This window comes from Aphelocoma coerulescens, chromosome 6, assembly GCF_041296385.1.
Source record: "Aphelocoma coerulescens isolate FSJ_1873_10779 chromosome 6, UR_Acoe_1.0, whole genome shotgun sequence".
In the NCBI taxonomy this organism is placed as follows: Eukaryota; Metazoa; Chordata; class Aves; order Passeriformes; family Corvidae; genus Aphelocoma; species Aphelocoma coerulescens.
This window is the reverse complement of record NC_091020.1, coordinates 9,439,339-9,466,717: the sequence shown is the minus strand read 5'-3', so window position 1 is coordinate 9,466,717 and position 27,379 is coordinate 9,439,339. Positions and strand designations below refer to the sequence as shown.

General features: G+C 39.2%; 1 protein-coding gene across 3 annotated transcripts in view; it reads left to right on the top strand.

Moving 5' to 3' along the window:
* Positions 1-27,379, top strand: part of WAPL (WAPL cohesin release factor) — a 66,595-nt gene that overhangs the window by 8,938 nt on the left and 30,278 nt on the right. For all 3 annotated transcript variants that reach the window (XM_069019137.1, XM_069019138.1, XM_069019136.1), the window contains exons 3-4: positions 8,254-9,300; positions 15,986-16,101. In XM_069019137.1, the coding sequence (XP_068875238.1) occupies positions 8,254-9,300; positions 15,986-16,101 (1,163 nt within the window). The remainder of the gene's footprint in view (positions 1-8,253; positions 9,301-15,985; positions 16,102-27,379) is intronic.

The window sequence follows — 27,379 nt, the reverse complement described above, 5'->3', positions numbered from 1 at the left end:
ATGGAGCAGAGTTGGGGGAACCTGAATGAGGTCTGAGCATTTGGCAGTCTTAGGAGACAGCTGGCAGCAGCCATGATTAAAAAGGGCTGCAGCTGTGCTCTGGCTGGGTCAAAGCATTAAGAAACTGATAGCAGAGAAGGGGAAAGGTCTGCCAGAAAATGTGTGCCCGTAGAATTTCAGTGTTACAAGGTTTGTTTGGATGGCAGTAGTTATGATGGGTATGTAGATAGCTGGGGTTTGTCCACAGCTCCTCTCTTCTTTAGCTGCCTTTTGGTAAGTTTTCCCCTTTTGAAGATACTCCTTTCCCCCTACATACAGAGTTTTCTTACTGTGTCAGTAGCACATGTTCAAACTGGTGTGATTATTGTTTTGTTTTGTTTTTTTTCCTCTGATACTTCTGTGGTGGTGGCTTGTTGTTTTTTTTCCTGGGGTGTTTTTCAAAAGTCTGAAATGATTGAAATTCTGTTTAACTCTCGGTGTTTATACTTGTTTGCTAAAATGGCAATACAGAAAAAAGACCCCAGTGTTTAGGAAAGAATCTGATCTCTGCAACATATTTTTCCTAATGACAGGGCAGTTCATACTATGTATGTCCATGTACAGAGTACGTGAAACTTTTTTCCCTTAATCTGTAATTGCCCTTTCCTATACAACAGTGAATTTTGTGATCCACACTTCTAAAATCATTCTTTCTTCGTGGACTTGTACAATGAGCAGTTGGTTTTTAAAAGGTCATACTTTTGACTGCTGCTTAGTTTTCATGTTTAAAAAGCTGAAATAACTTTGCATTCAAAACAGTTGGTCAGTGCTTGTGGAAGAAAAAACCCTGTAAGGTGCATACCTCTCAAGTGGGCCAAAGCATGCAGGCAAGCAGAAACCAGTTGGTAAGGAAGCCATTTCAGACTCAAACTGCTGAGGTCTTATTAACTGGATAGAAAATGTTCTTCAAGTTCAAACTTGGCTCATACTGCCTTTTAAGAAACTGGTACTGTATTTATTAAAGGTTTTTGACATACTCATGAGTACTGTCTCAATTCAAACTGACTTAGCCTAAGTATACATTTGTTTTGACAACTTTTAATGCTGCTGTGTTATTATATGCTTTAATTTTTTTCCATAGCAGCTCATCCTAGAAAAGTTGGTGAAAACAAGTGTTTCTGGCATGTGTGAGCCCCTCGTGTGACACTTAGTAGTGGTTAATTCCTGGCTTTTACCTGCTGCTCTGAGCAACAGGTGCCCTTCTGAGCTTGGAGCGAGGAGGAATGTGTCTTCATTGGACTTACCACGAGATGTGAACACGTGTCAGACTGACAACTCTTGTACTACAAAGTGCAGCAGTTCTTCTGCCCATTGTGTTTTTCCCCCTGAGGGTTTGCTGGGAAGGCAGTTGTGCTGAGCACGCTGTGCTTGGTTTGGCCAGGTACACATGTACGGATTGATAAGAAGGTGGTATTGAGGGATTCAGTGACTTAAGGTACAACGAAAGATGAGAGATACAAGAATATCTAGTGATTGCTAGCCAAAGAACTAGAAGAGGAAGGGGTAAGACAGTATGTTGTTACTTCAAAAACCATCTGTCATACCATTAAAAATATTGCCTGAGATAAAGGCAAGGAATTAGTTCAGTGAATGTTGTCTGAACAAGAGGGAAGGTGGCCATGTCAGCCTTGCATCCCTGTGAAAGGCTTCCACTTCCATTTAAATACAGGGACTTTCTAAAAAGTTGTACAGTGGCTGCCAAGTGTACCAGCGTGACACAACTTCTCAGAATGCCTCCTGGTCGCGCATCTTCCCAGTGGAAAAAAAGTATGTGAGGAATTATTTGTATGGTGGAAACAGGGGTGCAGGGTTAGAAGCAATAATGCAGTGGGTAGGGTTCAGCCATTCCCAGGCTGGAGCCACAGCACTGGGGGTGTCGTGCCAGCAGCACGTTCTGAAAACATGAAAATGTTGCTAGGCTTGGGCAGTGAAAATAATGGTCTAGTGGAGATGCTGAACAGTGTGTTATCAGACTGACAGGCTGCATCCAGGTGATTTGAGAGAAGGTGTCTAATGTATCTTCTGCCTTATGTTTAGAAGAATAGTTAACTGAAACAAAGACATGGTGTCATTGAGAACTTAGTTAAGACTATGTAAGAAACAAATTAATTTTTTTCATATAAATTGCCATAGAATTTTGATATTCAGGGTGCTGGAAAGGAAACAAGACAAGCCAACGATTCTTAAGGAAAATAGTGCTGTCACAGCAGTAAATTAATTCCCATCACTTTAGGGTTTTCTGTGAATTTTTTTCTGCAAAAGAAGGTGCCACTTAAAATATCTGCAGAGTCAAACAATGTCTGTCCCACCGGCATGCAGACTTGTTGGGAATTCATTTTGATTCAAAGATAGTAAAGAACCAGAATTACTTAAGAATTTGTAGTCATAGCTATGGATGTGGTTCTACAGTTTTAGCTATTTTAGATATGTCAATGATGAAACTGGTCTTGGGAGTCTAATCTTCTGAGACTCTTATGCTTCCTGCCTTCTGTTCATACCTGCTATCAGGCACTGCTTTTCAAGATGTCATAGGCATCAATGGATACTGACCAATTCAAATAAATTTGCCCATTTCATAAATAGTGTATTTTATATCCATGGGCTTTTTTTTCTGAGTTTCCAAGTTCTTCAGTCGTAGACAGAAAATGGAGCAAAGGAGTTTAGTTTGTAACTTTTCTCCTTACCAATCAAAACATTTCATTTCCAATGCATAATGACATTTGTTTCGTAATTTGGAAAAAAGCATAACTTCTTTGCAGTTCCTGGTTTTCTGATCAAACCAGAGATGACACTGTGTGTGTCTCAGTTGGACTCTCTTCCTGGAAATGAGAGATGTGATACAAGGACCCGATAAAGATTTCTTTTCCTTTGGCCTGGTCAGCTGCAGAGTGAAGTGATGTAGCTTTATGCTTGAGACCATTGGTGATGATGTAATGGAGCCATAATAAATATTTCCGAGTGCTCAGGGACATCAGGCAGAGCAGTAGCTCATAATGAGCTTAACAGACTGTTCCCTCCATCCTGTGTCAGTGATCTGTTCATGAGCTGTAGCCTGTTAATTGTGTGTGCCCTCAGTAGCTGCAGGGCTCTGAAGGCCTTGCATACAATTTTTGTGGGTTTACTCTTACTGCCTTCTTTTTCTTGATGTTTTGTTTTCTTGCCACCACATCTTGGTGTCTATTGGAAGAGAAATCAAGAAGAATGTAAAATTGGCATCATGCCACCTGCCTGCTCTCAAGATTTCATTGCTTCTGATTACCTTTAATATTTGCAGTGAATTATGTGCACTGTGGCCAATACTAAAAGAAAGCTAGTTTAAGATTGTAGATTTGTTTCCTGTGAATATTAATCATGTTTCTCTCAGTATTAAAGTGAAGGCTTGTACAGCTACTTACCCAGCAGTGAAGGAGCATAAGAGTTCATGCTACAAAGGCTATAGAAAGGCAGGTGCCTTTTGTTTATAGCTTGGAGGATACTTTGCTTAGCTTTAATTACAAATTGCTAGAAATGAGAGAAAACGAACCCAAAGTTCAAGTTAGTTAGGCTGACATGTAACACTGGCAACTGGTCCATGTGTACATAGAAAAAAGTAAGCATTTATTTTGCATATGTGATATTTTGACATTGTGGCATGGTTTTTTAGCATACCAAGCCTAATATTGATTGTCCTTTTGTGTTCTTCAGTTTCCTACTAAGATTTGTGCTATTCAGCTGGTTTTGATTAAACTCAGAGTGGTAAAAGAGAGATCTCAAAGACGCAGTGCTGTTCCAGGTGTCATCTGTGCCCTTGCCTCTGTGTTGCCTGCATGGTGGCAAGGCAGACGAGGTTTTAGCTGGGTCCCTAATCCCTGCGGAGGCAGCAGCGAGGGGCCGAGCCGGCACATGGAGCTGGCACATGTCGCGGTGCGTGATCCGCAGCGGGTGCTCTCCCCTGCCCGGCCACACGGGCCGCTGTTAAGGAGGCTGCGTGAGCTCATGATTGAGTTGTGCGGCAGCTTTGCCCTGTGAGCCCCGAATCTGTTCAGGATAGAAATTTACAGTAGGAGACATTGTTTTCACAGCCCAAGATCCTGCTCTGTGCTCCAAGTAACTTAAAAGTAGCAAATAAGGTTCTGCAGCTCTACCACTGAATTGTTAACAAAAGCATATAATGTTTGACTGTAGGTAATTAGTGTTAGACTGTTAATGATGATTTGGTTTTTATGGAGCTGAAAATTATGTTCTCAGACTTGGAGCCCAGTGACTTAGTCTTGTAAGTTAAATGGAAATCAAAGAAAAGTGAGACTGGGACTAGGCTGGAGGATAGATGGACTATGGTTGCTTGGTTTTCTTGCCCAGAAGAGTGTTTGATTTCCTAAAGGATTACTTTGTTTTGGGTTCCATTTTGGTATATGCTATGCCTGAAGGATCAGGGTATGAATTGTTAACTCTTACAGCTTCAGTATTTGGTGGAGAGAGTGTTTTATCTTTTCTCCAAACTTCGGTGTTTCCTCGTCAAGTAAGAAGTCTCTGTCAAACTTTTATTGTTATAGGTACTTAAAGAAAAAATTAAGTTGAAATGTGAGACATTTTAATGTCAGAATTTTCAGATGCTGAGCTGAAGGATGTAGGTTTCTTATGTCCAAAAAAATTAATTTCTCTTTTTAAAAAAAGTGGGGTTTTTTAAGTCTAGAATTGCATTCTTCATTTTGTCCATGATCTTAAAAATGAAAAGGAAGGCGGTAGTACCACTGGCTACTTGCAGTGGTCACAAGGCATTTACTGTCTTTGTAGGATGTATAGAGTAACATTTGTTCCATCTAAGAAGTGAGTGCTTATAGTGTTTTTTAAAAATAAGCTAGGAACAGAATGTTATCTTTATATCCATCTAGTCTAATCTGTATAAGTAGAGACACATACTTGTTAAATGTTTAAAGGTTTGTTACTGAAAAAGCAGTGGGCTTTTGACAGCTCTTACATTCCTGCTGTTTGAATGTTTGCCTATATTGCCTTATGTAAATTGAATATCTTGCATTGTCTGAACTTGAAATTTTGTCTCTAGGGGTAACTTTACCAAGGTTATTTGGAACAATAATTGTCATCACTTAAGTATAGTTTTACAAATTTGGTAATATGCATCTGTGTGTGTGTGAAAACATCTCATTGTGCTTGGTGGAAAGAGTGGGAGTTTTACTTGTTTGTTCTTGTTTTTTTGGTTTTTTTTAATTCATCAGCAATGCTGAAGACACCTCTGTCTTGTTAAGTAGCATAAAATAAAGCAAGAGGCATGTATAAAGAGATATGTTTATCGCTTCACGTTTGATACTGACATACCAGTCATTTAGATTGGTTCTCTTATACTCTGGTAATTAAGTTTTAGAGATTTAAACAGAAAATAAATCATGACTACTGCAGAACATTGTTATGGTTCCTAGGTATATGGTGCTTTTACTTGGGATGGGGAGTTATATGCTGTTGCTGATTTTAAATTACTTGAGACACTTACTCTGGTATTTGATCCCCAAAAGAGCCTAACTGCAGTTAAAAATGGGAGGAGATGTTCCATGCTTCTCTTGGACTACAGAGTATCTAGTAATTCACAGTTAGTTCCTTTACTCATACTTTTTTACCTACAGTCATGCCAGCTTCTGCTGTAGTAGTTGCTACCAATAAATACTGTAATTTTTAAAATCAGAGTTATTTGAATTGCTGTTCCTGTACACCTTTGGGCAATTAGGAAGTGATTAGCAGTGCTTTCTGGTATTGAAGGTTTGGGCTGAGAGCTATTGACCCGCTGATGAGGTGAGAACAGTGGCTTGACAAAGTATCCTTTGAGGAGGTATTCCTCTAAATGTCACGGCTTAGTTTTCCAGTAATGCATTGTGGTGATCCTGTTCTAAAGCCAAACTTTCTACCTGGTGTACACGAAACAGTTTAGTGGTTAAATTTTCCATCAGCCTTGCTTATTACTGGAGATGGAAAGACTTCTCTGGTGCAGTTACTAAGACTTTTGAAGTACTGTGTGTTTTTAAAACTTTGGTGCCCCAAAATGAAGGGGGAGGTTAACTGCCACGTTTTTGCTATTTAGGAGTACCTTGGTGTGCTGTATGAAATTAGGAACTGAAAGGTAAAAATGAGATGCAACGCTTTGCTGATGGTTATGGAATCTTCTCAGACAACTTCAGGTTTTAAATTTAATTTGCTGTTTTCACACCCAAGTGTTGTGGTAGTCTTCAGCTTCACAATAATATTAAACATATGGGAGAAAGGAACATACTGTACACTGTCAAACTCCCTCCTTGGTTACAGATTCATTTTGGTTGTGCCTCTTGGATTATCACAAGCATGAGATTGAAATGGGAATAACAATATTACTTGTATAACATATTGATACGGAAAAAAAACCCCCAAGATTGTATCACTGAGATGGCAGGGTTAGAGTTCTGTGTTCTTTGAGGAATTTACTTTTGAGTTTTGCATTTCATATATTCTGTGAAAAGCTTTTTTTATTTCTACCTGAGTATGTATACTTCTGTGACAGACCTCAGCTGGACTCCCAGAAAACTTAGATCCAGTTTATCAGGTATTACTTGTTCTGGTTCCCTGAGGAATTTTAGCAAGGATTAAACCAATTTCCTGCAAAACTGGATTTAGTAGCCATTTCTTTTACTAGAATTTTCAGTATCTTAAAGTTCTTCTATAAAACATATGTGCAAGGATGGCATTTAGATGATGCCATTTTTAATTTGAAAACAAGTGAGCCAAAGTCCCTGGAACAGTGCCGATGCTCATTTCCCTTGTCAGGAGGTTGAAATCTTCTAGTCAGTGCTGTGCAACTTCTGTGCCACTTGGGTAGATGGAAGCTGATGAAATTTAATGTGGTCAGGGTTAGTGCTGAAGAGATGCTTAAGCCTTCATTTTGCAGATGAGTTTAGGAAGCCTTTGCTGCCTAAGAAATTTGAACCTTTGAGGTTGCATTCTGCCAGTGGAGCCCCTTTTATTACTGTAGCGTTCTGCATGTGTCTTCTATGCATGTTCTCTTCTAGCATTTCTGTTTTCACTTGGCCCTGTCCCAATTGCTTCTGGGTCTCCAGTTTATCCCATCATGTGCTACTCTTCTATGTACCAGGGTCTTCTGCATTGTCAGACTTCTTATCTTGCTTCTCCTGGCTCGGGCAGCCATTCAGTGCCAGGAGTAACGGCAGGCACCTGGGTTCCTGTGCTTGGTGATACTGTCTCAGAAATTTCCAAGAAATTCTTAATTCCTGGAAATAACCCTCTTATATTGCTGGGTATCTCTGTGTGTGTGTGATGTCAGCACCAGAGGATGGCCGATGCAGTCACTATGAAACTCTGGTACCAAATCCACCAAGCTTTTGTTGGTATTCAGGGAAAACAAAGGCAATGGTTTGCCCACCAGTTTAGAGGACAGCAGGTGGAAGACGTAGTCATTGCATTACCTCCTGGCATTACTGTAGTGTGGATGCTGGTTGGTTGGAAACAAAAACTTACAAAAACTGACTTCTTAGAGTGGAACTTGTTCTGTTGGGCAGTGTAAGATGTGAGTGCAGCTATGGGTTGGAAAAGTGCAAGAATAATTTCTGGCAGCAGCTCTTCTTCAGAGATGCAGAAATTAATTGCAAAAACCTGAATTTCAGAAGTGATATAATTAAAAATGATGATGAGAATTTCATTTTCTCTATTTCTTTTGTAAGTCCAAATATTTTCATTTGAAGCAGCAAAATGAAGTGACAGTTGCTGAAGCTGTATGCCTTTTTGTTCAGGGTCCAAGAAGGAAATCATTTTCTTACATAGTGAGAAAATGTGTAGTTGTTCTTTATCTCTAATTATTCAGTGTAAGTCAATTGTGTGTGAAACTTCAGTAATTTGTCTTTTCTGAAAATTTCACCACCGAATTTCTCCTTTTTTATGTAATTTGCCTTGGTAAATAAGTGGTTGTATTTAGGGTTTACCACTGTCTTTTTCATGATGCATGTATTTTCAAAGTGACGCTTAAAGTTATTTTTTTGGTAGAAATTTCAAGAAGACTTTATTATAGCAAAACCTTTAAACTGGAGGGCTTAAAAAATGTAAAGCAGGTGGATAAGACCTCTATTTTTTTTTGTCAATGATCACCGAATATTTTTTGTTATATTGTGACTTTTCAAAGTTGCCCACATGGGTGACTATTTTTTTAATATTTCATTTTAGTAATAAATACATCTTTTCTTGTAGATAAAATCCAGAACTTGAAAGAAGATAATGGGAACAGTCATTTAATCTATGACAATACTGAAGAGAGTAATAAAACCAATGCTGAGACTACAGACACTTCTGGATGCAACACCGAAGCCAAGGACTTGCCTGATTCTTGGGACTCCCACGTGGGAAAAACAGCAGACTCTCCATCAGAAACATCTCAGACCAAGGGGCCACTAAGAACTCACTTGTATGAATGGGAGGATGAAACTGAAAACACCAGAACTGGAGAGTATATATTAGCTTTTGACAATGAACATCTCTCAGAGGTGAAGAGCAAGGATGAGGAGTGTGATAAAGAAGATAGTGAAAATCCAAAGGAAGCCATTAGTGAAGAACTCGTGCAAACTATTCCTAGGCCAAGCAACTGTAGGACATATTGTCGATCCAACAAAGCAAAACTGCAGGGGGCAACAAATTTTGACAAGCTAATGGATGGCACTAGTCAGTCTTTATCCAAAGCAAACAATGAGTCAAATAATGATGGTCTGAACCCAGGAAAAAAAGTTTCTTTAAGTAGTGGGACCAGTTTTAGAGGGACGGTTGGACGGACTAGAGACTACACTGTTCTCCACCCATCTTGCTTGTCAGTTTGCAATGTCACCATCCAGGATACCATGGAGCGCATGGATGAATTCACCACAGCAGCCCCGACTGACCTGGGCGAAGCTGGGCGCTTAAGGAAAAAAGCAGACATTGCTACCACAAAAACTACAACCAGGTTCCGACCAAGCAATACCAAATCCAAGAAGGATGTCAAATTAGAATTTTTTGGGTTTGATGATCAAGACGAGGGAGGGGGAGATGAAGGCGCCTCTAGAAGTTCTGGGAGTTCCAATTACAAAATCAAGTACTTTGGGTTTGATGACTTAAGTGAAAGCGAGGACGAAGATGAAGAGTGGCAGGTAGCAGAAAGGAAGGCAAATAAAAAACGAAGTAGAGCTGTACCATCTGCTTCACTACAGTCAACCTCTGATGGCAATGAAAACTGTTCCCAGGATAGCCAGCTCAGTACTAATGCAGGTCAGTAGAACTCTTTTGGAATACATACGTGACATTTAATTTTAATTGACTTCGATATTTTGTTCTTTCTGCAGTGTACCTAGGATTTTGTCAAGCAAATTCCACTGGTTTGGAAATCTAACAGTTAAATTCACTTGAATTCTGGCAGTTAAACTCACTTCTCCTGTGGTCCTGTGTGGTGTTTCATATCTCTCTTGAAGTGTGTTTTATGCCTCTTGATCTCTTGCCAGAGGCAGAGGGTTTTTTCTTTTCAAACAGAAGATTCATACCTTTTTGGTGTGTTGAGCATACAATATCTATACCTGGAAACAGGTATCGTCCTGCAGAGCCTCCAGATCAACCCACAATTACACAGCTGAGTGCACATATTTAAGTAGCTCTGAAGACATGGGAAATACCTTTTTCTGCTTTTGAATGTGTTTTTAGGCCGTTTGGACCTTTTATCTGAGGATGCAAGACTCGAGGGAGAGGCTGTGGGGACCCATGGAGTGCCAGTCAGATAACTGGCTTTGGGAGAGCCTCTGATATTTGTATTTCTGCTCTTGTTTTCAGTTTTTAGGTGTCTCTCTCCTCTGTACGGCTTGGGGAGGTGTGTGTATGTGTACTCACACATTATATATGAGTAAAACTGTACACATGGCAGTTGCTGAGCAAATTCTGGTGGTTAAAATGCTTTGCAAAATGAGACTTGCTTGGTGGTTGGTTGGGTCCTGTTGGTGAAGACCAAAAGGAATAACTTTGGTGGCAGGTTCCTTTTAGCTCTTTTGCTTTGAAAAAGTCTAATGCCGAAGAATCACTTGTGTTGGAATAAATATTTCAAAACACTACCACTGTTCTATGGAACATTTTGGTCCTCCATTTTGGAGCATGAAGCATGAGAAGTTTTATCTGCTCACTGAAGTTGTTACATTTTAAGACTTGGGCAAGATGTATTTCATTGTGATAGGGAGAGAGGGTTTCAATCTAGCCTTGCAAATATTGGAGAAGCTGAGCTTTTTTTCCTACAAATAGCTTCTGCTAATATAATCCAGAAATAAAATTTCAGAGGAAAAAATGTTCATTTCTCTGTTCTAATTATAGCTGTTTCTAAAACCAGAATTTTCTGTAAGCCTTTTGATCAAAAGTAAATGTCACTGCTTGGGTTTTTTTGTGGATTTGAAAGGAACAAATGGATACTGATGCTGTACGAGAAGATTGTGTTTTCAAACAAAAAAGACCATGATTTGTTTTCATAAAACTTAGTTATGATGAGTCACTTGGGTTCCAGCCTCTTTGGAAAATGTGTTTATCTTACAGGGCTGCTTAAGAAGTACTCTTAGTCCCTGTCTCTAATGAGTCTTTGTTCAGCCATTTATTCCAAGGGAAAAATTTGCTTGTGCAGTTAATGCAGCTGAGATGCTGACCCATCAAATAATCCTTTCAGCAGCTGTCCTCAGAAGTCTCAAAATATCTACACTTTGCATTTGGCACTGCACTCACCAAGTAGGCCTTTATACTCCAAGGTATCACAGGTCGTTTCCCTGAAATATTTTCCTAAGAGATTTCCATGGCACAGGGAAATGTAAATTAATGTTTTGTTAGTTCTTAATGCACTTCTCCACTCAGGTAAGACCTACCTCTCAGTGCCTCTGCTGAGAGGTGCTTCCCCTTTATTTTGCATCTCCTTTCCTCATTTGATTCTTGTTTTGTGCTGCTGTAGGCAGGTGAGATTTGACTTGCAGGGTTTTTTTTTTTCTGAAATTTGAAAGGGTGATGTCCTGTAGGACAGATTATGAAAATAGGGAGTCTGATGCTGCCCTAAAATCTGTGGGACTCCTTGCTAAAGTTCACACTGTCTTCTCTCAGACCTTTGCAAATTTTGAGCATGATGGTCACTCAGAACAACCATGTTAAGAGTCCTTAAATGTAGTGGTGCTGAGCCTGAGAATTTATCAAAAACTTCTAGATCTAAGCCTGAAGTTGCAGTAAAAAGTGTCATTCCTCTATCTTTACATACTAGAAAAATGCTTCCATGAAAAATGCCAGCTTTGACTCCAAGCCTGAGAAAAAGCTTTCAGAACACCTTGCATAATGTAACTGCGTCCTGAAATGATGAACAGTACTGAGAAGTGCTAATGCTACCTGAGTTCTGTATGTGCTGTTGGTTTTTTTTGTACTAATGAATAAATGCCCAGATAAAAATCCAGTGTTCCTATTCCAGGTTGACAGGTGAAATGCCAGACTGCCCTGGAAGAATTTCAGCCCCGGAAGTTCCTAAGACTGATTTGGGTGTTCCATGCATAAAGAATATTACATGGCACAGTCAGTTTTTCAAGAAACTTGATGCTTTTGATGCTTTCTGTCACAGCCTTACTTTGCCATAATACTGGTTGGGTTACTTGCCATAATCTGGGTGTATTTTTATGAAATATATTTTAGAATCTTAATTTAAAACATCTGACAAAGATTTTGTAAAGGAACATTATAAAGGCTATTCCTTTCAGTCTAGTAGTTCAGAGAGAGAAAGTAAGTTTAACAATACATATTTAAATGTTTCTGCAAATTAAATTTAAGAAAGGGCAAAGACTACAGGAACAATATTTTTAGTGCAGGAAGAGTTGCAGAACATATTAATTTGATTTTGGCTAGACTGTCTTCCATTGAAAATAATTTTCTGTTGCTCACTTCTATGATAGTCTTTTCTGCTGAAGTGGTTAAAAAACACCAAAAAAACCCCAAACAAAAGCCAAGTAATTAAAACCCCCAACTCTGGGAAAAAAAGCTCCACCTTTTAAATTCCTAGATGCTGTTACCACATTTTTCTTTTTAATGAAAATACTTCATAACTTTATTAGCCTTAGATTTTTGATGAAGCATTGAGTTCTAGTAAAAGTTTACTTTTTATTTTGCCATTGCAACCTAAAATTCTCTCAATTGACTCTGTAGCAGCCCAGTGAAGCAAAAGCCCATTTGGCTTGTGAGCCTCCCAGCTGGATCCTGCTAGAATGCCAGGGGCTAAAAGTACTGGTGAGACTTTCCTAGATTTGAAACATTACTTCTGTCATTTCAGTTGCCAGAGTACAGGATGACTCCAGTGAGGAGAAGCTTTTAATACTGGAAGAAAGTGACTGTAATAATCAATGGGGAGTTGTATCCAAGAGAAATCTATATTACAGCTTAGTCTTTTGCTTTGTAAATCAGTTCTGATATCCAGCTTAACCTTTGTGTCATCTATTCATTTTTCCTTTCAGTGATCAAGATGAGATTCCTATAGTCTTTTTAGGTAATGTAGCTTTTATATCTCAGCATCTAGCACTCAGTTCTGGTGAGCCAACGTGCCGTATTTTTTTAATGTTTAATTCCTTTGCATCTTCTCAAAAAATGACTCGCCTTCATTGGGTAAGTGTTTTAAGCCAGTTAAAACTGCATCAAAGTCCTCAAAGGCGGAGTCCTGTTTGGATTTCAAAATCTTTTGCAGAATTACCCTGAGACACTTAAAAAAACCTATGTTGTTGTTCCCCAGGAAATTTACTGTGGTTGTTGCCTTAGTTGGTCTTTGAACATCTTTCCAATTCCATCCAAGACAGGCAAATTATCTCAAAGATTATAAATGCCTTGAAAATGGTTGGACAGAGGGGAAAAGGCCTCACGTGCTCCCATACTGAGAAAAAGGTCAATATGACCAATTTCTCTGCGAGGGGGCAAAAAAATCAAGCTTGAGTAGGGTCACTGCTTACCAAACTACTCGTGTGTTTGCCTCTCTCAGTTAACAGAAGACTTCTCCCCCGACCCTATTTAGTTTGGATTTTAAAGTCTGCTAAGATAATGCATGCAGAGTGCTTTTTAGATACCTAGAAGGCCTCCAAAAGCATTGCTCAAATAAAACTATTCCAGGTAATCTTACAAAACTAACAAGTGTTTGATGTGCTAGCAACATCAGAAAATGCAGAATTATCCTATTGTAAGTAGGAGTTGAAATGTTTTTATTGTGAGAAATGAGACAACTCTTAGTTAAAAAAAATTAAAATAATTTATTGAAAACAGAAAAGTGAAAAAAATTACAGAAATTAGAAAAATATAAAAATCTGGGATCCTATGGCTCGACAGATGGTATGCCCCAGGAGCGCAGGGATTTTAGATCTTCTGGCTGAAACAGCACTGGACCTCAGGTACAGAAAAAGGGCTTACAGTGCTAGGCTGGCTTTTGGCTGGTCCAAAAGCAAAAAAAAATATTTCTAAAGGCTCCTTAATAGGAGTAGGCTTTCCCAGCACTGACCTCCACCTCAGCCAGGCTGGAGGGAGAGAAGGGGCGTGTCTCTCTCTGGCTCCTTGTTTTATAGTGCCTTTGCTCCGCCCCAGCCCGCCCACAGCCCGCCCCTTTGGTTTAAAGTGATTGGTGCTTTCCCTCTGACAGATTATCTCTGTCCACCAATGGCTCATCCTTGTCAGAGGGGTGGTACTAGTTGAGATAAGGGTGCTACAATGCCTTCATTAAAATTCAGGTTGCCATGGAGCTTGCCTACAGGATAATGGCTATGGGGCTGGGCTGGCTGTTGGAACTGGGGTTTTGAAATTTGCCTTGGAACCAAAGTACAAGTAAAAACACCTAAAAAAAGTAGTAAAATACATCCAACACATCTTAAAACACTTGTAAAAGTATACAGTAAACACAGGAAAGATAACTCTTATGGTGTACAAGTGGTTTGAAGTTTGAAAAGGGATCATTAAGTTGGGAATTTTAACTGGGGAATTTTTACTGGGAAGGGTGCAACTCTCTCTTAATAAACTATTTTGAACAATTGAAAACACTGATAATAGAACTTGATTTTTGTACCTGGGCTGATGGGTTAATTTTAACATTCAATTTAAAAATATTTAACTCAAAATTAATTAATTAAAGCACTTAATATGCAAAGACCAAGCACAAATAGGGATTTCATGTATGACATTTATCAGGAAGTTTCTTTGAATTTAAAATTGCCTAATTTAAATGGGATAGTTCAGAATCACATAGGAGTAGAATTCAAACAAGGAACCTTAAGATGGTGTTAAAATTGTAGCTTATTTGATCCAGAACACTGTTAATCATTATTGAAGGCAATGCCAGGTCCAAGTCTTAGCACAGGGCACAAGTTACTGTCCTCATTGGTGGGTGAAACATTCTGTGTTTCTAAAGTGACTTGCATATTTGTAATGGCTGTTGTCAAGTAAGTTACTTTTTAGCTTTTAATTTACAATAGGAGAGTCCAGTTCTCTTGGTTTGACTTTCTTTGAGAATTGCATTCATGGCCTGACTTCTTCCAGAATACTTCAGGATTTATAAGGTTGTGTATCAAAGCAATTTGATTTTACTCCTTAAATTGGCTTCAGCAAGGACTAAGTTGTCTTTTACATAGGTTTGGAAGTAAGTTTGCTTTATTTAATGGAAATTAGTCTGTAGTATTTTTCCTCAGTTACACTAATTTTATCAAACATCTTTTAAAGTCAGTTGTTTTCAGAGGGGCTGTTGGTGCTGTGTTCTTAGGCTCTTGTGCTCACATGATACAGCTACACTGCAAAGCAGTGGGGTGGAATGCGAGAGGCTGGTTCCAGGAGGTGCCTTGCTGCAGGCGCCCTGCCAGTCCTGGTGCTGCCAAGCCCGTTGAAATTTACTGCAATTTGGGAAACTCTGGAGCTTTATTTTAAGAATACTTATATTCCTCAGACAAGTTTTGTGTCCTTGGGAGTGCCATTAGAAATTTGGTTGCCTGCTTTGCCTTTGCTTGCCTTCTTACGCAGCTTGGCTGGTCCTGTGTACTGGATGTGAGTGCACTTGGGATTAGAGTAACTCATCCTTCCTGCCTCTGTTTTTGCAGTGCGCTTTTCAAACAGCAGCAACTTCTCAGGAATAGACTGGTTTTCTAAGCAGTTTATCAAATGAAACAATGCTTCTCTGTGCCTGTCTTTATTTCCATCTTGAAATTTGTGGTAACTTCTGGTTTGTGCTGAATAAACCCTTTCCCTTGTCTCCAAGGGCAAATGCTTCAAACAAAACAACACAAGTTTAAAAAAAAAGGACAAAAATTTGATGAGTGTATTGCAGATTTACAGTCCAGGTACTGGAATCAGTGGTAAGGCAAGTATTGAATCCATTGAAAGGCCATGTCAGCAGTTCCTTCTAGCTGACTCTTTCCTGAGCTGATGACCGTATTGTTTTCCTGTTTACAGCAGAATAAGCAAATATAAACAGGCTGCCTTCATAAGAAGTGAAGCAAGATCAATTCTTCAGTTCTGTAATTGTAGTGTGTTCTTGTAAATCTCTTAATCTCACCATTTTGAAGAACCCAATCTACTGTTGTATTCTTCTACTGCTCAGAGCTGTAGCAGCAAGCCAGCCATAAGTAAGCTCATGTAAAAGGTAACCTGGGATTTACAGGAGTATGGGATGGGAAGTAGTAGCCTGAAGCTTACCCAGTGGGCAAGAGGTGCTGTAATAGTTGTGACTGTGTACCTTGTCATGCTTCTATGCATTACTGCAATCCAGTCAGTAAGCCTGAGCTGCATCCAGGACCGTGCTTGGCATTAAAGCTGGTGTTTCTGATGAAGATTGATTGTTCATGATGTAATTTCAGAAGCCATACATGTGAAATTGTCAGATGCAAGAAATGCTCTAGCAGCTCAACAGCTTTTAAAATGGTTGTTTCATGTCTGTATTTACCTTTAACAGATCTGGAGTTTTCAGAGGATGCATCTGGTGTGCTTGAAGGCAATAAGAAATCCACAAATAAACAAGGTGATAAATCTAAGGAAAACACCAGGAAGATTTTTAGTGGGCCAAAGCGGGTGAGTAATGATGCTGAGACCAATACAAAGTTCTTCTTTTAATACGCTCCTCAGTATTGATGTTTCTTCTTCTATATGCAACAGGGCTTTTGTCCCAGTTTATATCTGCACTTGAGATCTGTATGTTGGCCTTTAATATTATTTCTGGAAAAGTAAAACATTCAAGTGCAAAATTTTTGTATTTATTATTGGAAGTTTCACTTTGCAGGTTCACATTACTATTATGGAGAACCAGACTTGTAATGTAGATGCATTCCCTGGAGATGATTGTTAAAACAAAGCATCAGTAAATGCTGTGTATTTTACTTTGTGGCTTGTTGGTGTTTTGGGGGGGGATTCTTCTAGTCTCTTTTCTTTGCTCTCTCAAGGAATATCTATCATATTACAGAATTGAACTTTCCTTAAAACTTCAAATTAATTGTGCATAGGTATGGTCTTTATGAGGATAAGTGCCTTTATAGCATTTGGTGAGATTTCCCTTTAATTAAAAAAAAAAAGTAACCTATCCCACGCCAGCCTTCCCAAACTGTGTAATATTCAGTATGAATTTGCCCTTTCATAGCATGAAAAGAGCTTATTTATAATGTCAATTTTAGGTGTGGTTTATCTTACCTGTCATTATAGGGTACTCAGTATTTTGAAGCTTTTAAAAATGTGCATACAGCAAAAATTGAGTTTGGCTGCCAGGTGAAAGTTTGCAATAGGGGGATCCATGTCATCTCCATTAAATGAAGCTTTTATGACCTGAATGTCCAGGACAGCCATTCCAATGCTTCAGGCCTTTTCATGAGCTTTTTGCATAACTTGTCCCTGTCTCACCATTGTTGCAATGCACAACTGCTCTAGTAGGAGAAAGAGGGAAGTGAACTTGTATTTCTGCTTTCCCTTTGAGTTCCATAGGTTTTGCGAGACCTGGCAGTTGTATGATATTATAGAAACTGCCTTTTACATGTCTTCAGAATGTGCTCATCAGTCCAACAGTTCTAAGAAGCTTTTAAAATTATTTTTCCTAAGGAATCCTAGTAGTTCCTTGTGAAGACAACTAATTACTTGTGTTATATGATAGTTTCACTTGAAGTAATTTTTCAAGGTGCCTTTTTTGTTTTGATCTTCTAGAATCAGAAGATTTATTATCTTCCCAGTTGTGTTGATATATAATGAGTTTTCATTTTGAAAAATGAATCTGTGAGTGGAGAAAGGATGACAAATCTGGTTTAGTTCTCAAAACATGCAGGGGAATATTTTCATGTGGGAGGATACATGACCAGTAGGTCCTGTCAGTTGTGATGCCCTTTGAAAAAGAAGTGTCACTTGTTGCTTTGACTTAGAACAGAATGGGAAGCTCTTGCCTCCAGAGTTTGGAGTCAGATAAGTGAGGAGGGTGTTTTCAAAACTGAAATAGTATTTCTTGAAGATGAAAGTTCCTCAGCTTTTGCTGATTAAATAATAATTTTTAAAAATTCAGCTTCTTATCAGTGAACAAGTTACAGTACACTGAGAAACAGAAGTACAGGAAGTGTAAATTTAACTGTAACGTTTTCAGCTGTATTTTTTAACAGCATAAAACAGCTGTGGGTGTTCTGGTAAATACAGAATTTAAAAAATAATTTAAATATTTATATGCTTCAGATATTCTGTAATAGCATTTCATGTGTTTCATGTTTAATTTTTATTCTTTAAATCCCTGAGATTTTATATGAAAATTGTTTTAATTAATTTTTACTATATATGTAGTGAAATTATGGGGGGGGGGGGAGCCTTAGAGCAATATCATATAAGAGAGAGAGTGGTTTCAACTCTAGAAAATTCTCAGTTGGGAAAAAACTTAATTCAAGTGGGAAAGTTGAGAACGAAGCGGGGTTTTTTGACCCTGTAGTGATATAATGGAACTAGAAGTAGATGTTGCTGTAATTGAGATTCAGATTTTATATTTTAATGTTCTCTAATCATATGGCTGTTACATGAAGTTACTAAAGAAGCTTGTAAAGCTTGTTCTGATGGTAATTAGAGATGCTATAATTATCTTCCTAAAGTATGGGTAAGACTCTTAATCTTAGTTGTATCTTAAGGGAATTTTCATTCTGGGAATAAAAAAAAAATAAAAAACAACCAAAAAGAACTAGAAGTATTAACCTGATCATAATAACTAAGCAATCTTAAAAAAATCTCTGGAACTTCTTTACTGTCTCAGCACCATTTATTTTTTCTTGTAGGAACTAGCAGATAAAGTATTAAACATTTTCTGTTAGGTGGTGGTATTCAGAGCTGTAACACTGCATCAGACTGAGCTGTCAAGTAAACATCTCTGTTACTCAGGAAGCAACAGGTGCTATCATTAAATTTCAGCACATCCAGAAAGCGCAAGTATTTTTTCCAGTTTGTATTCAGCAGATCTCTAACCCACGTTTGTGGTTTTGAAAACTTGACCATTGTCTCCTAATGCTAAAGTTCAATTCTTGAAACTTTGAGTGTATGTGCAGTAAAATATTACCAACATCATTGACTTAGTGAATAACAGTGTTTATAAACACTGCTTTTATTTACCATAAGGACTGAAATCACTGCCTGGTTGCAGTAGCTGCAGACATTAAGATCGGTGAGTAAAGTCTCAACCAGAGCCATGCTTTTAAGTGAATGAAACCTCTTTATCCTGAGCCTGAGTTATAGGAGGAGTGTTACATTCCATAGCAACGTAATTAAGTACTTACAGTGCATAAATATTGGCATTACTTGAGTTGCAAATCATGGGTGTGAAGTATACATGAGTAACATCTGCAGAAGTTTGTTTGCAGCTGTTTACGATTTTAATTCAACTGGCTGGGTAACTCATGCTCTAGCATGTAAGTTCGGGAACTCTGGATACACCCACCTGCTGGCCCCGTTGAGCTTAGTTCCCCTTCTACAGATGAAACTAATTCTCCATTAGCAGGCAAACCCAACAGAGTAGACAAGAAATTTTTTGTTGCTATGGTCCAAATCTACTGAGACTAAAGACTTGAAAATAGGGAGCATAAAAATTATTTCCTGAGATTTCTTGCTCCTGCTGCTTTCTCAACAGAGTTCAGCTAGTCAGCAACTGAAGAGAAACAGTTTTTCTAGGAGTACTCTGGAATGGTTTTCTGTGGCCTTATGCAAAATATCTGTCTCTAAATGGGAACCTGAAAAATGCCAACTTAAAAGTGTAAGATAAGGAGAACTAGTCTATCCCCAAACTTACCCTTTTGATTTATCAGCCCTAAAAATTAATGATTCTGTGTAGTGTTTTGTGTCAGTTCAGTGTTTGTGTTGTCCAGCATGTCACTAGGGACCACCATCCTCTGAACAGCACATTTTCTGGGATGGCCCCTCTGCTCTTAAAATGTATAATGAGTGATCTGCAGCTCTCTGCTGATCCTAGTTCTGCCTGTGGCTGTAGGAAGTAAGCCTAGACATGGTGAATACTGTTTACCTTTGAATATCTCAAGGTAAGAATTTAGATGGAGTTGCAAATCATAGTTAAAAGGTATGGGAGCTTTTCAGCTTGAGGGGCCTGGGACGGAGAAACTATAATCTTTCTGTTACTGCTCTTCAGGACTGCTGAGGCAGATGGGAAGACTTAGGGAGCTGCATGAAGGAGACAGAGGAGGTACAGCAGGAAAAAAAGCACTGACTCTCTCAAGTTGGCATGACTGGAAGCAGACTCAGTCTTATGTTTTCTCAAAGTAGCATGAAATTTCAGTTAGATGACTGCTTTATCAGTATTTTTTTTCCTCTCCTTTAGAATAGGTGAATTTTAGAAACAAGTCCTTTTGGAATTAATTTCTTAGATGTTGATATCTTTTGCACTGAGTATATTTCATGAAGCTTCCATGCTACTATAGAATGCAATTTTAGCACCTATAAAACACTGAAATTTTCTTGAGAGTGTGAAATGGGCTTTTTGTGATTGGTAAGATGAGGAAGAAAGTGCTCACTTCATGGTCAGTCTACGTTGGTGATTCATGGACTACTAATCAAACTAAAAACTAACCTGAAGGCTAATTCATTGCTTAATGACTTATGACTCCAGTTAAAATGGGCATATTTCAATTAAATACTCACTTTTGCAATGAAAATTTACTGTTTATAAATTACTTTAAGCTAGCTCAAACTTTTTTCTTACTCTCTTGTATTGCTATGCCCAGAGAAATGTCTTTAAATTCACTTGTTGAAATCTTAGCCCTAGAAAACCTGCCTGGTTTGCGACTGTGTACACATTCCCACATGTGCCCAGTGAATGGGAATACATCAGTGGGCTTTTTCTTTTCCTCTTCTTGTGCACACATTGGCTTGTACATGCAGGAAAAGGTATGGTAAAACCTCTTTGCCACTAACCTGATTATCTTGGTGTTTCCTTTGGCCCATTCAAATACTGGACCACAGAGTTTCTGGTGTATGCTGGTTTTGGCTGCAATAGAGTTAATTTTCTTCAGAGGAGCTCTTACAGGGCTGTTTTGGGTTTGTGCTGAGAACAGTATTGGTAGTACAAGGATGTTTTTGTTATTGCTGAGCAGCACTTACACAGAGCCAAGGCCTTTTCTGCTCCTCATCCCACCCTGCCTGCCAGGAGACCGGGGGTGCGCAAGGAGGCTTGGAAGGGACAGCTGATCCCAATGACCTAAGGAATATTCCATACTGTATGACATTGTGCTCAGCAATATAAAAAGCTGGAGAAGAAGGAATGGGGCACACACCTTCGGAGTGATGGCCTTTGTCTTCCCAAGTAGCTGTTATACACAATGGAGCCCTGCTTTCCTGGGAATGGCTGAACAGCTGCATGTCCATAAGAAGTGGTGAATGAATTCCTTGTTCTGTTTTGCTTGCATTCATGGTTTTTGCTCTCCCTGTTAAACTGTCTGTCTTTATCTCAACCCTTGTGTTTTCTCACTTCTACCCTTTGGATTCTCTCCCCCGTCCCACTGGGGTTCAGTAAGCAAGGAGCTGGGTGGGGCTTAGTTGCTAGCTGGGTTTAAATCACAACAGTCCTTTGAGGCTCAGTGGGTGTGAGATAGTGACAGATTTGATTGGGATGTGCTAGATCAAATTGATAGCTGCTAGTGCAGTTTAGCTGTTAATTGGCAGGTGTCTGCCTGCCATGGGGCTCCCTTGCCTTGCTATATGGCATGGCCTAGTGCTCGCTAGCAGCTGCTTTTGGCTTTCACTGCTTGCTATGCCTGGGAACATTTTGGTAACAGTACTTTTAACAATGGCATTGCTTGAAAGTTCCTCCACAAGTGTAGACTGCAGTTGCTAGGAAAAGCTGAGATCCTCTTGGATCTCAACAACCAAAAATACCCAGTCCCAAACCCAACAAAGCCCCATCTAGTATAAGGACTGGTTTTACCTGAAGCAGGCAAAAAATACTGGCAGGAGGACATGGTTATGCTGCTTTTATTCTCCCTTTGCTCAATCAGCTCAGTCCTGTTTCCTCGTGCCTTCAGTTTCCCAATGTTGTGTATTACTATAAAAACAACTCACTAAAAAAAGAAACATTTAACAAAAATCTTAGTCCAGTTCACTGGGAGACTCTAAACTATCGTATCTGCTCAGTTGAGGGAACCCAAGAAGAGAGATTAAGTCATCTTAACCTGGTTAAGTCAACATTGCAACTGAGAAATGCTCACTAAACACAGTGGCGTTAGCAGGATTACTTGCAGCACTTTGATCAAGTGATATTAGTAGTTAGTCATGACAGTAGTGTTGAATACATGAATGAAAGCATTGCTGAATTCAGACATGGCTTAACCAACAGACTTCTGCTGAACTTTGTATCCAAGAGGAAAACTTGAGCCAGTCATAACCATGTAACTATTTATCACTTTTCATGTTTTAGTTAAGTTTTAAGAATAACTTCTGTACCCCACTGAGTACAGAAATGCGTGCAAGATTCTGAGTGTGGACAGGTAAGTTGGAAGGACATGTTAAATCAATACTGTGTAAAGAGCACTTATTTCCAGTTACCAATTGCTGAACCAGGAAGAAATTTTCTTTTTTTTTGTGTGACTTTAGTCTGATCTGCAACTAGTCCTTAGTTCATTATTTAAATGCATCTTTCTTTTCCTATAGGCAGGTTTTTTTCCATGAGGAGGTCAATTTCCTCACGGAAAATAAAATACTCCTGTTATAAGGTTAGGCACTGTCAGAAGCTCTCAATACCTGAAAATAAAACTTATGTTTTATTGGAAACCTTTGTTTCCAATAGGATTCGTTGTAATACGTTTTTTAAGGGTATAAGAGATCTTTTACAGGTTGATGGGAGCTTTCTCCACTGGTGTTTCATGCTGACTAGAAGGAGCTATAAATACCAGATGGAAACAAATGCTGGGTCTAAATAAACCAGAAGTTCAAGATGAAATGCTTATACCTGGTCTTTGAAAGCGTTATGAAATTGGAGAAGTACGAACCCGTGCACGGCCCTGGGCTGGCTAGTGATCTTAGGGCTAATGTGACAATGACGTGTGCGTGGGAGGGGACAGAAACTAGGCTGCACTGTGGTCTGTATTTTTCCACTTAGCTTGTGTTATACTTTACAGTAGATGTTTATCAAAGGCACCCTGCAAGTAATGTTATTTTTTTTGCTGGCCTGCAAATGAATCAGCTTATTTTAAATAAATAGTCCTGAAAAAACAGCAGTGAAATCATAATTCAGAAATTTTGCTATATCAGTCAAGTATATAGCCCTTTCTATACATACAATGGTAGGATCAGAGTAGACTGGCCAGGGCTCATTTTAGAAAGAGCTGCTTGTCTTCATCTTGCATAACCTTTAGCTAAAGAGTGTCCTTACTCTAAGGATGAACAGTTGTAATAAAGCATTTTTTTCAGTGATACTATATTGCTGATAACTATGCACATCGAGCTGCTCTTTGCATCCTAATCTAGGGAGTCAAAATTACTTGTTTTTGAGAGGAAAGATTATTAGTTGGCGTAAGCTGTTTTGACTCCATTGAGGAGTCAAGCTGAATTTGGGCAATTGAAATATTCTGTGACATCTCAGTTCAGCGCTAAGCCCAGTCGGTCTGTCAGCAGGCTGGCAAACAGTGCTGGGCAGAGCTGACAACCTGTGACTGCCTGTTGCTGCTTCTGCAGTGCATTCCTTTCGTTTGCTGGTTGCTGCTTCTGGCAGATTGGCTGCCCAGTCCCAAACTGAAGTGGTTTTTGTGGGGATTTTTTTTGTCCAAATATGTTTTGTTGGAACGATAAACAAGAGGTGAGCTGTTCTAACTGCCAGCCAGTTACAACCAGCTTGTGTATTGTAAGCAATTTTTATGTTGCTGGAATAAAAATAAAGTTTAAAAAAAGATAAAATATGATAGAAGGTGAGAATAAATCTGTTAAACAGCTGATTTGTTTAAAACCAAAGCCTCTTATTGATACTATTATTTCACTTAACATTTGCAAAACTGAATTCTTCTATAAGCTTATTTATTTAATACTGGCTTCCAAGTGCTTACCATTTAGGGGCGCTTTTTTTACTATTAATCATGCAAATAGACTAAAACCAATCCTTACTGTGTAAACTAGTAAGCAGGATACTAGTCAGGACTGGCAGGTTTTTAGATTAGTCACCTAAATGGAAGAATGAGGTACCTGCTCTAATTTTACTGAATTGAGTTGGGGTTTTGCCATCTTGGAGTGAAAGCAAATACCAGGAGTTGGTCTCCTCACTTCAAGATAATCATTTGATGCTGATCAAAATTATTTTCTTCTCACTCCTTCATATTAAACTGTGGTGAAGAGGGTGTTCTGGTAGATGCCAAGCTGAGATCCTTCCACCTGGTGAAACTGCTTCCTCATGTGTCCTGCATACGCAGCTGTTGGGTAGAACTGTGGTAGCAATATTCTTGGACATGTCTGTTTGCTAGGTGGTGTTAACAGCGCTGGTAGCAGCTTTGTCTGAGAAGGGTAGGGATGCAAAGTGAACATAGCAGGCTAAGTCCTCATAGAGGTAAGAGGAGCAAATGAAAAATAAGCATGGAAATCCTTCTATCCCTGTGCGTACTTGGGCTTTGCGGGAAGTAGAAAAATCAAGTTGAATGGAAAATGTTTAATGTCACGGTGGAAACTTGGCATTTTATACTTCCAGTTCCTACTGGTATTAGCTCTAAGGCAAGAAGCAAAGATGCATTAAGGTATTTTTGAAACTAGATTCTCCCTTGCATCCTCACATTCCCTGCAAAAAAGCTCACACACATCAGTTTTGTAGTTCCAGTAATTAACTTAATGTTTTACTAATTTGGCAATACAGGATGGCTGTGTAGGATAAATGCTACATTGCACAAGGTCTCAGTCCGTAGGAAGTTCTAAAATGGGAAGAACGCTCAAAGAGATTAAAATATACCAGTTTCATTTGCCAGTGGGAGCTTAATTTATATGCAGATGAATATGCAAAATTGTCTTCACAGCTCCTGTATACTGTATGAGCATGGTTGGTTCGCTCAGCTCCGTCTGCGACATTCAGTAATTGCACGATGCGACATGCGCACACCTTGAGAGGGAAATCAGTGGTGTTGAGGGCCCAGTGTCCTTGTTACATGCATTTCAGAATTTTACTTTAAATTAGCTTTGTGTTGACCTGATGAGGGCAATGCCCAGTAACAGCTGGCATGACATAGGTGCTCTCTGGAGGTGCATCTGAAGTTTGGTCACATTGGGAAGTGATCAGGTCAGTGTCCTCAGACTCAGTGATGCAAACCCCAGTGTTGTAACTGAGGACATCTGGGAGATTTATTTGGACAGTGTTTTATATTGATCCAAATGGAAATGCTGCTGTGGGTTGGGTGTGTGCACACTCCAGCCGTATGACCTCTGGAATTTCATTGCAGTTACAATTTTTAAGGCTTTCTTGTTAGTAGATTGATAACTTCGGGTAGATTAGGATTAATGGGGGGAGGGGAGGGGGTCACGTGTGTCTGTGTTTGCCTGCTTCTCTCTGCCTTTCGCAACCAAGGGAGCAGGAAATTTGTGTGAGCGATTTGTGCTGGGAAGTGTTTGTGCCAGGGCGTTCCTTGCAGGCAAGTGCAGGTTTTTCTTTTCCCTTAAGGAAAGCGTTATGTTTCCAGTATTGTGGTGATATGTCTAAACTACTGTATCCTGTCCCTTTTAATTAGACTTAATACAGGTTTCAGGCCAAGTTACTGACTAACCATATGGCTTCTGCTTCTGAGCTGACCAGTTTTGAGTACACTCGGCATAAGCAGCATACAGAGCATCATTGGCTATTTCTGTTAATGAATCTTGTTTATCAAATTGTCCTGTTTCTTAAATTCTGTTTTCACGTTTCACATCAGTGTTGGACCCATCATCTTGTTGTGCTCTGTGGGCTTCCTTTTGAGCTTCAAGGAAAAAAAAGCATTTTGCAGTTCTTCAGAAGTTTGATGCAAGAAAAGCTTCAGTGACTTTTTTTTTCTCCTGCTCATTGTGTTGTCTGATACTCTTCAACCTTGTCTAACAGCTTGTAGTTGTCTGGCTATGTGTGTGCATAAGGTGTTCTGTATTTAAATGGAATAGCACCTCACAATTAAGTGATCCATGGCACCCAGAGGTGATTTATTGGCACTAATCTGCTACTGTGATCCAAATAATGGTGATTCAGTTTAGATTTTGAACACTGGAGAAATGACTTGGTGCTGGTTCTAAACTGCTGTTGGAAACTGCTGTCTTATCTGGAGTCCAGATTAACTTTTTTTCTGTTCTATACGCATGGCTCAGCCTGTGCTGAATTGATACTCTGTCTTCCTGCTTTGAAGTGTGATTTCTTTTTCATTGCTCTGAGTGATGTTCATTCCTTTCCCTTTTCAAAAGGAGCAGTCCATTATGAATATTTCTGTGCTGCATAACATGCCTGTTACGTTTTTCCTGTTCAAAGTGAGGCATGCGGGACAGGGTAGTACTCTTAATGATTATGAATACAGAGTGGTAAATCATATATTTTGTTTACTGGGGTTTTTTTGGAACTTGTAATTTTGACAAGCATCTGGCATACAGTGTTACTGAATGCACTTCAGATATAAACAATTCATTTATCAGGATATCTGTTAAAAATGTTCTTGGGTTTTCTTTTGCCATTGTCTTCTACCTTGGAAAGCATTCTTGCCTGCCGATAGATGCTCTTTCTCATTTTGCTGGTATTTTCTGTGTGACTCATGTCCCTGGCTCTTATTTTCTGCTATTCTTACATCTATGAATGGCAGGCAGTGCTGCATCAGTATGTGCAGAGTGCCAGCTCTAGAAAATTTCAGCTTTGATGTTTTCAGGGATGGGAGGTTAAGCATGACCCATAGTTGATGCCATTTGGAGATGATATTATAAAAGTGACAGCTCTGTGCATTTTGTAAAATCCCTGGCATTAGTTCTGGTTTTGTATCTCCACTCATCCCCCCAGAACCACATGCAGAGTCCCACAGTACTGTATGCCTTATATCCTCCCTGGAATATTTGCAGTCTTTCAGACATGTATCTCTGTGTAAGCAGGTGTCAGTTCTAGATATACAAAAAAAAGGAAACTCCTCTGCTATTCAGCAGAAGCTCTTACAGCTGATTAATATTGCAGAACTTCTTTGCCTTAAGAGCACAATTCAAAGGAGCAATGTACTTCCACTTGCATCTATTCTAAGTTAATCTTGAGAGAAGGAATTATTAAAGAGAAAAGTCTGTATTATTTGAATAATTGCAATGTTTTCTTGTCTTTAAGAGAAAGTTTCGTAAATTACTGCTGCTTAAATATCAGTGTTGCTTGTTCCAGAAAGATTGTTACAACAAGCATTTGAGTTGCCGTAAAAAAAAAAACGCCCTAAAACCAAACAAACCAACCTCTTCTCTTTTGTGATCGAGCCCTTCTGAAAAGTGTTTCTTCACTAGCATTCATTTGATCTTTGGTACTTTTCCTGGCTTCAGTTCTGTCACACAGTAATCCAAAGCAAGTCCACACAGTGCTTGCTGGTTGATCAGTATTGGCGCAGTTTCTTTGCACTTGTTCTGGAAATTCATCCTAATTCTGCGTTGCAAGGGAAAATGGGAAGGTTGCTTTAAGAAGTGGTTGGAAAGGAGGGATGTATTTGCTGTGTCAAAGTCCATAGGAGTTGTGAGAGAGGCCCCAAAGTCTCTGCATAATGTGTTAGAACTGATTAGAACGTACTTCTTCGGGAAGTGGTGTTGGATTTTTGCAGGTGTGTTTTGGTGGATCAGCTGTGTACAGGCAATGGGAGACTGACTGGATGGCAAATGGTAAGGTGTCTAAGGAAATGCTACTGGGAAGGTG